The 14,751-nt window shown below is 40.4% G+C and overlaps 1 protein-coding gene across 3 annotated transcripts in view; it reads left to right on the forward strand.

Moving 5' to 3' along the window:
- lrp1ab (low density lipoprotein receptor-related protein 1Ab) overlaps nucleotides 1–14,751 on the forward strand; it is a 117,259-nt gene that overhangs the window by 44,108 nt on the left and 58,400 nt on the right. For all 3 annotated transcript variants that reach the window (XM_061675727.1, XM_061675736.1, XM_061675744.1), the window contains exons 4-7: nucleotides 6,555–6,674; nucleotides 7,453–7,581; nucleotides 7,665–7,925; nucleotides 14,348–14,510. In XM_061675727.1, the coding sequence (XP_061531711.1) occupies nucleotides 6,555–6,674; nucleotides 7,453–7,581; nucleotides 7,665–7,925; nucleotides 14,348–14,510 (673 nt within the window). The remainder of the gene's footprint in view (nucleotides 1–6,554; nucleotides 6,675–7,452; nucleotides 7,582–7,664; nucleotides 7,926–14,347; nucleotides 14,511–14,751) is intronic.

The following is a 14,751-nucleotide window of genomic DNA, read 5'->3' on the forward strand; positions in this document are numbered from 1 at the left end:
TCTCTTTTAAAATTCTGAACCCATTTTTGGTATATCAGAATTATCATTATTTGCCAAGTATGTCCAGAAAACACGCATGGAATTTGTCTGCGGTAATAACAGGAAACATCATGATTTGTGGGCAAACATTTGTAGAGAGAGATGTCACACTATAGGAAGGCTCCTGCAGGTAGAGTACATGGGAAAACATGTGCAGACTTGTTTCCAGACAGTGAAGGTACAAAGGTAGGAATGCCCTGGGAATAAGTGTCCTTCCAATGTCACATACTGGAATATCCGGTTTACACAGTGAGTTCAGTTACAGCCACTGGATAAGACTGGATACTTGAAAAACTGCATCCATTTTCCATAATTTAAGAATAATGTTTGTAATCTTGTATAATAATCAAAAAGTGTTGGATAGCATAGATGAATGTCCACTTTCATACCATGAGAGTTTGAAATTCCATTCTGTCTCAGTTGCCTCTTCCAATATTGCCATTCATGGAGTGGTCATCTCATTTAAAGACCCTGTAAAGTGAATTCAGAGATTTGTTTCTAAATACATTACACATGCTTGAAGACCCAATTGTGCAGATATGTTTTCTGATATCTTTTTTTAATTTTCTTTATTTTCTTTTCGTATTTCTTTTTTAGCATGGCTAAGACAGTGCCGAGTGACAATTTGGCTCAGGCATGAGTTCCCCTTCTCCCACTGTATAAGAACTTGAGTGCCTTCATTCGCATCAGTGGTTAACTGGCACAGTTGCGAGTTACTTGGTTACAATTAATGTACTTGGCCCATTTCTACTACTACAGCCTGCAGTTAGCTAGCTACACTTAAACCCGGAAAATTCATCTTCCATGGATGCCACAATTTACAGAACAGCTCATGTTATGTACAAGTATTTTGTGTTATTAAGGCTGCTGTAAAATGATGGAAGGCAAAGCATTGTGGGTATAGACCTCGGACTAAGTATGTGCTCAAATGTCTTTCATGTAGTGGTAGCCACAGGCTGACTGATGTGTGCCACCGTGTTTAGTAAACAGTTGGCATTCCCTGTAGTGTGAGTTGGGAAATGCACGCTCTGCTAAACTCTTCAGCGTTCCAAAACTCACAGCGTTGTCGTAATGTGCCGTTCGGTTATTCAGTGCGCCGTGCTCTGGGAGCGCAGGTGCGCACTCTGGCCGGGAAGACACGGCGTCAACGCGTCAGTCATGCAAGTTGGTCTTTCGTAACTTCAAAGAAAGAGCGCGCACACTCTACCTCTCTGAAAACTCACATATAAGAGTGGAGTTCGGCCGTCAGATTGAATTTCCGAATGCATTATCTGTCGTGGACCCACGCACCGACGCAACGTCAAGCGAAAAGATGATGGCGTGGACGAGCCCGCTGCCCGTCCATTGGCCGAAAGCCGCCCTGGTTAGCTCAAGAGCTAGCTGGTGGCTTGCGCCTGTTGTCGTGCGATGTCCCGGTGGGATATACAGTATTCCAGCCACCAGAGGCTTTAAGATAACATACACAATATAGCCAAACTTATTCATTCACCTGCCTTGACTCATATGAATTTAAGTGACATCCCATTCTTAATCCATAGGGTTTAATATAACATTGGTCCACCATCGGCAGTTATAACACCTTAAACTCTTCTGGGAAATTTTTACACCAGGTTTAGGAGTGTGTTTATGGGAATTTATGACCATTTTTCCAGAAGCACATTTGTGAGGTTACTGATGTTGGACGAGAAGGCCTGGCTCTCCGTCTCCGCTGTAATTCAACCAAAAGTGGTCTATAGGGTTGAGATCAGGATTGTGCAGGCCAGTCAAGTTCATCCACATCAAACTCTCTCATCCATGTCTTTATGAACCTGTACAGTGTTTGAACAGGAAGCCATCTCTGAACCTGTTGTCCAAAATATTAGCCCCAGAGCTCCAGTGAAAGGAACTCTGAATGCTTCAGCATACCAAGACACAATTCCATGCTCCCATCTTTGTGGGAACAGTTTGGAGCTTTTCCCTGACTGTTCTAACATGTCTGTGCACAATGCAAGGTCCACAAATGTGGATGAGAATGGAATGGAATATGGATGAGACATTTTGGTATGGATGAACTTGACTGGCCTGCACAGAGTCCTGCCCTAAACCCAACAGAACACCTTTGGGTTTATTTCGAGTGGACAGTGAGTGAGCCAGGGCATCTCATCCAACATCAGTTTGTGACCTCACAAATATGCTCCTGGAAGATTGGGCAAAAAAATCCCATAAACTCACTTCTAAAACTTGAAACTTTTTGTAGCTGCAAAAAGGTAGACCATTATCCTATTAAACCCTGTGGATATCCTATTAAACCCTGTGGATTTATAATGGGATATTACTTAAAATCATATCTGAGTCAATGCAGATGAGCGAATACTTTTGGCAATAAAGTGAATTTTTGCTGCTCAAACATGTAGGTAGGTGTACGCATAAGAAATATGTTATTTGATTGACAGTTGAAAGTTAGGAGAGTTTAAAGCCTTATTGAATACTTTTTTTTTTTTTTTATCATTCATATTTGTCAGGGCTGTAGAACAGCACTCTTCTCTAGTGTGTCAAATTTCCAAAACATACCAGTATTTATTTTCACTTTACAGGGATTTTTATAGTGAAAGTCATCGCTCTCTCCAGGCTTTCATTCAAGCTTAGGCAAGTCAATTTACTGTATATAGCGCCAATTCACAAAAAAACGATATCTCAAGGCACTTTACGCTTTGAGCAGAGGAAGAACCACACTCCTCATACATTGTGTATAAAGTATGTACATAAGACAAGTAGCTGTACCCGACATGAGCAAGCACGTGGTGAAGCAGTTTAGAATCCCCATCAGAAGACATCCTATCTACAGGTCCACATGGTCTTATTGCAGCTCTTAACTGAAAAGCACACATCCGAAACGTGTCCTGTAGTTGTCAGACATGCCTGCTAGTTATGATTTCACTCTGGTCACGGCCTCTTTTTATGTTATCCCAGTCTTGTAGAGGAGATATCCGAGGAACCCCCCAAAGGAATTTATACCAACTTGGCACAAATGATTTGGTTGCTGAAAGGTCAGGGTCACTGAGACCCCACATTTGTACTATTCTCTTGAACATATCTCCAGAATGCTTGAGGGCCATTGTCTTTCGCAATGTCGCTCCTCTAAAAACGTTTTTTTTTTTTTTTTAAAGCTAGATTTACACAGCAGGGTTAAATTCCCAATTCTTACGTAATGCCTACTGTATAGCCAATTAATTTGTCTATTTTCATTTATTCTCAAGTGACACGTTTGATATCACTGTGTTGACATTTACGGAAAACCAGCCACAACCCGCATGCACACATGACCAAAATGCACAAGTGTCAACTTCGGTCAGCAACAACACAGACGTAGACTAAAATAAATGATCCAAAACGTTAGACAGCATTGAGACGCCCTGGACTGACTCATCCCCTCCCTTGGTTTAACTCAGGATAATCTCAGCATTACTCCACTGACTCCCATCTGCAATAAATGTCCCTATTTAATTTATTTAATGGTCTGTGCCGTATAGAGACCATATTCGATGGTCTCATGTTTTCACTGTGTGGCACGGTGGCCGACTGGTTAGCACAGGGTTGCCAAACTCATTTTAGTTCACGGGCCACATTTACCCCAATTAGAACTCAAGTGGGCCGAACCACAATATCTGTGGCTTAAAAACCCATAAATAACAGTTATTCCAAATTTTCCCCATTGTTTTGGTGCAAATAATTACAAGTACTTTTGGAAAATATTCACATTTATTCATTATTAGCTTGTTGCAAATTTTGTAATCATATGAGCAGTTTGAAATTTTTAACCAAAAATTATTTCAACAGTATTATGAGTCAGGGGACATGCACCATTCAGTTCTGCATCCTTTGTAAATGTATACATAAAAATTTAAGTGCATGGAAAAAACAACAACAAAGTTCCGCCAAACCAACCTCTTTTGAAGTGAAGCTTTTGACTTAAATTTTGTCATAGTCAATGTCTTAAAACATTTCTACAGGAGGTATTTTCACAGTGTGAACATGGAACACCATTTTCTATTAGTGTGCTCCTGAAACTAGGTATTGTTTGGCTACAAGTGCATCAATGTAATTTAAGTGTTGTCAGTGCACTTTCCAATTGGACAAAATTAACAATAAGTTAATTTTATTGAAAAATAGCAGTGAATGTGTTCTCCATCCCCACGGGCCGGATCGGACCCACTGACGGGCCAGTTCTGGCCCACGGGCCATATGTTTGACACCCCTCCCTTAGCACATCTGCCTCACTGTAGATTTACAACTAGTAATTTTTTTGTCGTTTGTATATGTGTGAATATGTCATCAATTACTGTATTCTAATGACATAGAATGTTTCAGATCTGTCCGTTTAAGCTGCAGTCTCGTTGGCAATAAATGTCTGTTTTTTATTAACATGAGAAAGTGGCATGATTCTCATCTGAGGATATCTGATTTTATGTGTTTTTATTCCCTCTTTATGCTGCCATGATGCATTCTTTGACACTTGAGGGGGTTGGTGTCTTGTTTAAAAATGTGAATATTCTCAATTGGACTTTTATTTTACACTCTCACTATTCTCTCCCCATGTGAAGCCTGTGATTAGCGAACAGGTTTTCATCCATGCAATAAAAGGATCAGTGGCATTGGCACGCTTGTTTAGGATTAAAGGCCTCCTCTGTGTCTATGTAATCTGTTTGCTTCGTTCATTAACCTCTGGTCAAACGTCTGCTGCTGCTGTTTGCTTGGAAGTGGAATGTCCCAACACACCTCATCTTGAAGCCCTTCAGGCGCCGCTATTCACTTTTGTTTGCATCTTCCCCCCCCCCCCCCCTTGCGCTCTGTTCTTCTAATAGATTCATATAGGTACAGTAAATGTTTGATAAGTTTCCAAGCTCTTCATTGACTTCTTTCATCATCAAGAGTAAGAGATTGCAGGTCATACAGCAATAGCCTTTTAAAATTAAAATATTTTTCTCTGTCCAAAACAAACATCTTGATAAAAGATTGTAAGACCTTTATTAAATTATGTGCAAATAATCATAAAACCGAAAGACTAATGCCAAATGTCAATAAGTACTTTTGTCTTAGCGATCCGATTCCGAATATTTGCATCACATAAATCAATATTGATGGAATCGTTCATACTGTGACAAATAAACAGGTGCATAACGGAACAAAATGGAACATGGCTGGTTTTGGGGGGGGATCTTTTAGCCTTCCAATTGGCAGGGGTCTTTCACAGTGTGAGATCTGGTGAATGGATTCAATATGGGCCACACATTTTGTTGGAGGACTCTTCCTTTCAGTGGGGTCACAACAAAGGAGCCATTGTGAACCACCGTGCTACCGGCTTTACATAACGAAAGAGCCTTCATCGGCTTAATCCGTCTCAACTGAAGCAGTGTGGCTATTACTAGGTGTATTCTCATGGATGTACAGTACAGACAATATAGTAGCATATTATTGTGGAAATGAATGGTTAGTCATTCATTTACTCACTCAATGTTGTTTTTTCCGACAGAAAAAAAAAAACAAGAGCTAAACAAGTTAGTAACACTGAGACAGGTAACATACGTACGTACAGTATATTTTGTCGTATAGAGGAGGATTAGAGGACATGAGTGTGTCCTAGAAAATCCTCCAGCGGAAGAAGCCCGTCGTAATATGACTTGGAAGTTTCCCGAGATGGTTGTGCCAGCCCGAACTTTGAACTTTTGATATCTGCATCATGATAATTATTTATTTTTAATGTCACCTCCTACAGCAGTACCTCCATTTCAAAAGTTTTTCTTTATCGCATTCTGGCTCCAGCGTCTAACTCCCACCCCCACCCATATGATATAGGCATTTTAAATTCAGTGTCCTTCAATTCATGCTGTGATATAGGGAATAGGATAGTTTTTGCCTATGCTGATTCGATGCACAGGAAAATAAAATATGCTCTTTTTTCTTTTTTTTAAATAAAATTTACAAGAACACATTAACCTGAATGTGAATAAGAGTCTAAAATTGGGTTAAAAATGAATTCTTCCACCTTCACATCCTGCAATTTCCTCCAAGTTAATCTCTGGTTTCATGTGCTGTTTTTCTGAACTTTGGGGCAGCATCCACTCACCTAGTGTGGTTCACCGGACCATTCTAAGTGTGCTGAATCAGGGTTGTGAAACATTCTCTAATGTTTCCATTTCATATACCAGCACTATATGTGACCCATTCACATGTTAGAGTTCATCGGACACCCTAACTCTTACTTACAGGCACACTGCAGAAAAGATGTCTCCTACATTTTTTTTTTTTTTTTTCCAGAGTGTTCTTGAGCTCATGTCCACATGCACCACCCCTGTCAGAAGAGGACATGTGAGAGGATATGGTAGTCTCCCAGGCATAGCTGCACTGCGTATTAAAATATTCAAAAGATGCAGAGCAATTATCTAAAAGGCTTTAGTTTGCCCTCTTTTGTCATTTGGGATATTGTGCCCTTAAGTTGTGTTATAGTGTTTTATGTCCTCTTTGTGTTCATGTTTTAGAGAACGCACCGGCCTGTGCATCGCATGGGTGCCAGTTCCACTGCGCTGTGACTCACGATGGACCCAAGTGCTACTGTGGCAACGGCTATGAGGTGGCCACAGACGGAAAGACATGTAAAGGTGAGTGGCCATTTTTGTTTGGCTGCAGTGCTTATCGAAATATATATACTTTACATGCTTTTCATTTAGTATGGTCCAAGTCCCAATTGAAGGATTATCCTCATAACAATTGTCTGTATCAAATTATGAACTGCAGATCTTTTCAAAATGTATTAGCGTAAAAGTCTGTCTGACATTAATAAATGGATGATTAATCATTACTGAATGTTTCAGAGAATAGGGAACATGTATTTTTTTTGTTTTACACCACTTATTTATTATTTTGCTAGATTGCAGATACTTGACTCCTGTGCATTCTGTATATTTCTAATGCTGTTTTACTCTTTTCAAATGTGGTAGTAACGGACAGTTCTCAAAACTGTTTAAAGATCCATACACTGTTACCAGTGTCCCACATAAAATACACACAGTATATGGCATTATTCAGTTTCAAAGTTTTACGATTTCCAATTTCCTACCATTATCATCATTTACTTTGATTTAACACACACTGGTAAAATCCATTTGAGTAAACGGGTCGAATTTAACTCGCAACCACCTCAGTGTACACAAACATTGCAGCACTTGTACAAAAGAATAACATTTGGAGATATTTTCATTTTCAATTTTTGGTCACTTTAGGATGAGTCATTTAATTTCAGGGTAAAAGAATTAAACAATTTTTTTTAAATTGCTGTCAAATGTCAAAACAGGTCTAATTAGACTAGAACTGTATGTAAGGGTTTAGCGTAGCCTATTAGTCTTTGTAATAATGACCATCACATCCCTCTCCTGGCAGATTTCAATGAGTGCAGTGTGTATGGGACATGCAGTCAGACGTGCAAAAACACTGAGGGCTCCTACCTCTGCAGCTGTGTTGAGGGCTACCTGCTGCAGCCAGACAATCGTTCCTGCAAAGCTAAAAATGGTGAGACTTGCCATTTAATTTCTGCCCCTGCTTCAGTACGTTCCTTCCTCTTACAGCCGCTCCTTTCTCCTCACCATCCCTAGAGCCGGTAGAACGTCTTCCTATGCTCTTGATTGCAAACCTGCACGACATCCGCTGCACTTCATTGAGTGGCTCCACGTCCCGGCTGCCCTCCATTGCCACCAAGCAGACCATGGCGATGGACTTCATCTATGCCGAGGAGACCGTCTGCTGGATCGATGTGGGGGAAACACCGGCAGCCACGCAGCTGAAATGCGCCAGAATCCCTGACCTCAAAACTGTTACCGACATCCGCACCATTAACATTTCCATCACCCTGCACCGTGAGTAGTGCTGTTGACACAATAAGGAAACACTTCTGTTTCTATTACAGATTGTTGGAGTGAGGCTTTTGTTTTTGTTTTTTTACCCTAAATTCTGTTTCTTGATCTTTATAATAATCAAAATTTGATACCTAATGATTACTCACCGCTCACTTATGTTCCTTGTGGCACAGTAGTTGGAGTCACTGCTCTAAGTAATGCACAAATGTAACTACTTACTTACTTGAACTGCACATTTATTCCAAAGCTCTACTGACAATATGAATGTGATGCGGATCTTATTGCTTGGGACATGCTAACATGCCACAGGTTGAACAATTTAGCACTTTTCCAAAACATTTGCTTTTTCACCATTCAAGGCCACCATACTATCAAAGTAACTCAGAGTTGTGGACACATTGACGCAGACTGAACTCTCAATCAATCAATGTTGGAGCAGTATGACCAATTCATGTTTCAGGGTATCTGTGTAGCCTTAAAAAGTCTCAAATTATATTATATTATATTTGAGCATTACTGGTGTAAAGGGCACCATAAGTACATAGCGTAGTTGTTCTCTTACAAAACATTGTAAACATCTGTTTGACAGAGAACATTTAAAATTACTGAGGTTTGGACTTTATGAACGAGCTGGCTACCCGGTGATAATTTCAGCTTGCGCTATAAAATGCAAAATTTTGTGATGAGAGCTGAGGGCACCAACGGAAAATGGTCAAATTTAAATTTCTCACTAAAAAAACAAATCTGAGCTGCTCATTGTAGCACTAAAGGACCAAACAGAATATGCTGAGTCCTGCTTTATTTTTCTGACAGTTGGTCTTTGAAGAGAGAGAATGTACTGACACATTACTAAATCATCTAGGTAATCGCTTTGTAGCTGATTCATGGTTCTATGATATTGCTGCCAGCATGTCGTTAGGCATTAATCTTTCAAACATGCATCAACGGGCTCCTTTATTTACAGTATATTGATTCATGCACTGGCAACATCGGTGCTGAAATAAAGAATGCCTGCTGTTATCCTTTTAAAGTGCGTTTCACTGCAATGTACACAATCCTCCATATTGTTTTTAATTCTGTTGATCCGATGGTTTTAGCTACTAGATTTTCTAGTAAAAGTTCTGTTTGCTTTCCATCCAGTGCGATTTCCTGAAAGAAATGCAATGGCGACAAACCTGCAAACAATGATAAAGTGAAATGCCTTGTCTGTGGAAACGCATGCACATGCCCGCACAAACTCACGCGCACACACACGCGCGCATGCACACACACACACGCGCACACTCACTCACATTGCTATCTATTTTCCTACACTTACAAACAGTTTTGTCTTGTCTCGCTGAGAGAGCTGTTAATCTTGGCCTAGAAATGTAGACAGAGGGTAAAAAAAAATAAAGGGTGTAGGCTCATGTGTGGAGTGTTCCGTTGATATTGTATGGAAGTGCAGTTGTAGGGAAAACAAGTAGAGGTGATGGGTGTGTCCAACCCAGGACCTGAACCCTGTGTCATGATTAGAGGTATCCAGATAGCCACCTTCAATGGTGTTTGAGAAGCTGATGTGCTGTCATGAATCGGTCTTAAGATAAATGCGTTGAAGGGTATATGGGATCTAAGCTCAAGGGAGGACAATAGAGGAACTGAACCAATGATGAAATAATACATTCTGCCACTGGCAAATGTGAGCCTGAACACCCCTTGCATTCCTGAAGCTGTCTTAGGTCCTGTCCAGTCAGGTCATGCACGCACACACATACTGACCCAAATACCTTTGAGTCATCGGCGCAGTACTTGGTAACATATTACCTTTTACTCTATCTTCATGTCCAACTCTTAAATGATGACTTGTGACACTAACAGACATCTTGTGAGGTCACAAGTCAGCAAAATCGCCTCACACTCTGCATTGGAATATGGCTTCATGCAGTAATCTATTGTCACCGCGTTATTCCAGTGGGCCTATACTGCATGTTGTGGATGACATGTCAACAGGCTTCCCCTCTTGAGAAAGTGTTAAACTGAAGTAGAAGACACAAGCACTGATTCATGGGTTGGAGTGGAGGGGCCATAAAACAATCATTTGACTTCTTTACTGAATACTCAATAATGTTCGTCACTTGTCCTCCATGTAGATATACTGTACATCTTGTTTCATAATTGTAAACAGTAGGTCCATTTATTATATTTTTGACATTTTGAACAACACACCTTAGTACGGAGGTACTAAGGTGTGTTGTGCTGCTGACTCATATTTACTGCACAGACATGTCATGCTGATAACCATTTCAGTTAGGTCCCTCTCTAAAACAAGTGGTGGGCAGAACTAGGGGATGTCTTTAGAGTGACGTGGTTAAGTTAGAGCTCAGGAGGTTGGCAGTTTGAAGCACGGTTCGCACACAAGTTGATTTATCGCTTTAGAGCTTTGGAGAGCATGACAGATGACTAGACTGGAAGTTCCAGATGTAGCGTGCTCGTCAGCATGTCTGGGAAGATAAAAGGGGTGCAGAGCCTGCCAATCCCATCCTCTCCACCCTGTGAGCAGAACTCCACAGCAGGTTCCATCACTTCACATTGTGTCCTGCTGTTCATCATTCAGTCACTAGGCCTCTCTTCTTACCTTTTGTTGTAAGGCATCCGTGTAAATGCAATTCAAAGTGTGTCCTAAGCTTCTTTTCTTCAGCTTTTGTATACTTGGGTTCAGGTTAGAGCTGCAATGATTAATCGTCAACGAATCGATTATCGCAAATTTATCTAATGATTTTTGATAGTGGATTAATCGTTTAAAGACTTTGTTTAACTTTTTCAGACTCTCAACAGTGAATATTAATAATGATATGTATTAATATAATTGGGGCAACCATGGCCAAGTGGTTAAGATCATCGCCTGTCACCGTGGTTCAAGTCACCAACCGGCAGAAGAATGTGAGCAAACAAAAAACCCGCTGCATGGCAGAGCTTGAGCGGATGCGGAAACGTACCATCCACCACCAACATGGGTTAAGAATGCAGGGGAAAGGTTTTGTGTGCATGTGTTCACGACGAATAAATATTCTTCTTCTATAATAATAATAATAATAATAATAAAAAAAATAATAAAGCAATACATATTAATAATCATACCTATTATAATAATAAAGCGGACCTATTATCAAAACAAGAGGGGGGGGGGGGGGGGTGGGGGGGTTGGGGGAAATTATGCTAGACCCGACCCAGCTTCTTGGGTTGGTGAGGTGAGGTCCTCAGCCCCTGCGGTACAGGCTTTGCTATTACAGGACACGTTTTTGTGCATATGAGATGGTGTCAATTCAATTGCATGTGCCTGCAAACACACACCCCTGGGACTTATCTGCTCCGTGTGGAGCCACTCACTCGTTGCTATAAATAACTCTTATAACTATGCGAACTTCCTGGGTATCCCCTCACTTGCATTACGTTTGTATAGATGTTTAGAATTTACATAGCCACTCCTAACAGACTTCAGCTGTACAGCCGCGTCCACTACCGCTGTCCTGCACGCTTCCTCTCCTGTCCTTGTTCTGTCCAGTCCTGTCCTTCCTTCACACGGTGTAGCACTACTGCCCCACACAACACTCAAATCTAATGTGTCATTGTGCTGGGCATGTGATTTATTTTCCTCATGTTTTTTTTTTTTACAGCTAGTGTCCTATTATTGAATTATTTCCCCCCCCACTGTTTCTTCTTTTTGACTTTTCCGTCACTCCCCTTTAAAATGTTGTTCTGTCCGACGGAACTTTTCAATTAATATATATCAGAATACAAAGAACCACAGTGGCAACTTTGTTAAAAACTGTTCCAGCATAAAAGAGAGACAGATTCTCAATTCTGCTTGACCAAACAGCCGAACAGGACAAAAAAAAAAAAGGGGGGGGTGGGGGTGATCAACATTTTTCCCTATTTTCAGACATGTTACAGACCCATCCAGTTAACTGAATCCTAAACAATTTATGTTTCTGCATTTTCTCTCCTGTCAATTTGAAATAATGTCCTCTTTTTGAATAAAGGGATAGAAATTCTGAACACATTTTTAATCTGATTCATTGATTAGTTGAAAAAAATAATCGACAGATTTATCAATTATCAAAATAATCGTTAGTTGTAGCCGTAGTTCAGGTAAATGACAGGGAATTCTGCAAAAGGTGGCTGATTAAAATATTTCAGTATGTGTGTGAGTATGCAAACAGTAAGGAATCAGCTCGGTCCGTTGTAGTGACACTCTTTAGCCTTTGCATGTTATAAAACTGGTTTAAAAAAGTCAACACGTAAGATCCCCTCAGTTGATAAAACGTTTGGCACTTTAGTCCGCGGCAAGGGCTGTGAGAGTGCAGGGTGGCTGTGAGAGTGCAGGGTGGCTGCATGTGGAGAGAGGGTGGAATCTTCCAACAAACTCCGTACTTATCAAGCGCTGAATGAAGAAAGATGTCAAATGACAAAATGGCTTTCCGGAATTGTAGGTTGTTTTTCAACTGAGTATAGGGTTGTGCAACAGCCTCTGTGTAGGAGTCTCATCAATGCTGGGATGTTTTTAGAGCGATATTGGCTCAAAATTGGTACTGTTGGGAGTATCATTATCCCTCTTAGCTTCATGACAAACCTTTTCTGTCAAAACCTTATTTTTAGTGTGTGTTTTTTTTTCAAAACGTACTATTTTGTTTCCCCCCCTTTGGTATTTTGATTGTAATTTGTTTTATCAGCTTGTGTGCTTTCATTTATCTCCCTTTTAGACTGGAAGACTCTGCTTTTGTATTTCCAATGTTCTCATCATAAATTCATTTCGGCCCAGCATGTGTTTACTCCAGATGACATGCCTTTATGCGACCCCCTGTCAATATTTTCATTCTCCTCTGTTCCGCCTTTATAGTAATTGCAATATTAGTCATTCGAAGTGCTAGAGGACTCTGCATCTTTTTGCACAATTGCTTTTTGTCAATGTCTTTATGTCTCCAAAGTGTTCTGTAAATTGACTGTCTGTTGTACTAGAGCGGCTCCAACTACCGGAGACAAATTCCTTGTGTGTTTTGGACATACTTGGCAAATAAAGATGATTCTGATTCTGATGCTAGAGTCCTCGATGGGACTCGCCACTTGAAGCTATGCATGATTGTTTTTTTTTGGGGGGGGGGAGGAAGGGGATTTATACATTAGGCCTAGATGTGCATGTATGGGCTCTGCTGTAGAACATGCGTGTGCTGCTGTTGAATTCAGCTTTGACATGCTGACTGCAGCATTCCTGTAGATGCTCGTCAAATAAAGGATGTCAAAGTTGTTCCTTTGTAGTGAGTTTGTGTGATTGTGTAGTGCTTTGAAAACAAGTGATGGCAGCTGTTAAAATACGAAGTAACATTTTTCTCCCTGCTCACTGGGGGCATTTCGTGTTGGGGTGATTCTCACCGAAAGTGAGAGTTTTAGCATAATTTTAGCTGAGTCTTAGTTTTGCATAGAAGGTTCCTCTTTCTTTGCCGACTGAGGAAGTCAGCTTTGTAAGCAGTGTGGCTGATAAATTTGCTTTTTGAAAAAGGGTGCGGTTATATTATTATTGTTATATTAGGTCATCTGATGTTCTTAGTGATCTTTGTAAAGCCAAGCTTATTTTTAAAGTGTCACATGCTCCATCAAACAAAAGAATGACGGTCTGTTGGACATAATGTTGCTTCAACTTACTTTCATTCATTCATTATGATATGTGAGTCACGTACAGTAGTTTATCCATAATCTAGTTAACCCTAAACATGGTGACAGAACAGGTCCTGGGTCAGTTTTTATTGCCTCTTTAACAGCCAAAGCAGAATGCTGCCAGTGCAGTACTGTACATTATACTGTATATTTTTTTTCACGTTTGGGTCTCAGAAGGAAATTCTACTCGAATATGTTGTGGGCTGGAAGACTTTGGGACAGTGACTAGTATAGACCAAGTAAGTGTTTCTGTAATCTGTCTTCATAGGCTTGAAGAAGAAACAACTTTTTGTTTGTGCTGTATAAACAACAAGACATTAAACCAAATTCCTGCCACATTCCTACACGTCACCTTGCTCCAGATTAAGAGCAAAACTAGTAAATGCTTTGCGAGTCTGTAGTCACAATGATTAATTGCAAATTATTATTTTTATATTGATAAATAGCAGTGGGAAACTATTAACTTAAGCAACAAAGTATTGATTTGAGGTGAAACTGAGGGAGTCATTTTGTTTTTTGTCTTTATGAATGTAACTTGCTTCGTTTGCATGAACGATAAGTTTTGCTGATGGACTCAAAAGTGTTCTAAGAAGTGATCATACTTGGGGAGTAGTGACAGGTACTTGGGGACAAAGTGACAGGTTGTCCAGCCATTGATGTTAAATTACTTCAGTTTTCGTACTTAATCATTCTGTGCTGTCTTTCTTTTCTCCGTCTTCTTTTGCACCCTTCAGATGTGGAACAGATGGCAATTGACTGGCTGACCGGAAACTTCTACTTTGTGGATGATGTGGACGACTGGGTGTTTGTCTGCAACAAGAATGGTCAGACATGTGTAACCCTGCTGGACCAAGAACTGTACAACCCAAAAGGCATCGCCTTGGACCCAGCGATGGGGTGTGTGCCTCCTTTCTCATGCCCTTGACGTTACCACTCACTGTCTATTATAGCAACACTGTAGAAGAAAATGCTGTCGTATGATAAGCAAAGTGCTGATCCAACATGTTTTTGGATCAAGTGACACAAGTTCCTTTTTTGAAAGTGTCACTTCCTAATTTTTTATCCTCCTGAAAATCATCACTTCCTTTTTGTTCCCTTATTTTTTTGATGAAATCCTCATTTCTTGTCTTGTGCTGCA

Source organism: Phycodurus eques, chromosome 1 (assembly GCF_024500275.1).
Source record: "Phycodurus eques isolate BA_2022a chromosome 1, UOR_Pequ_1.1, whole genome shotgun sequence".
NCBI classification, from domain to species: Eukaryota; Metazoa; Chordata; class Actinopteri; order Syngnathiformes; family Syngnathidae; genus Phycodurus; species Phycodurus eques.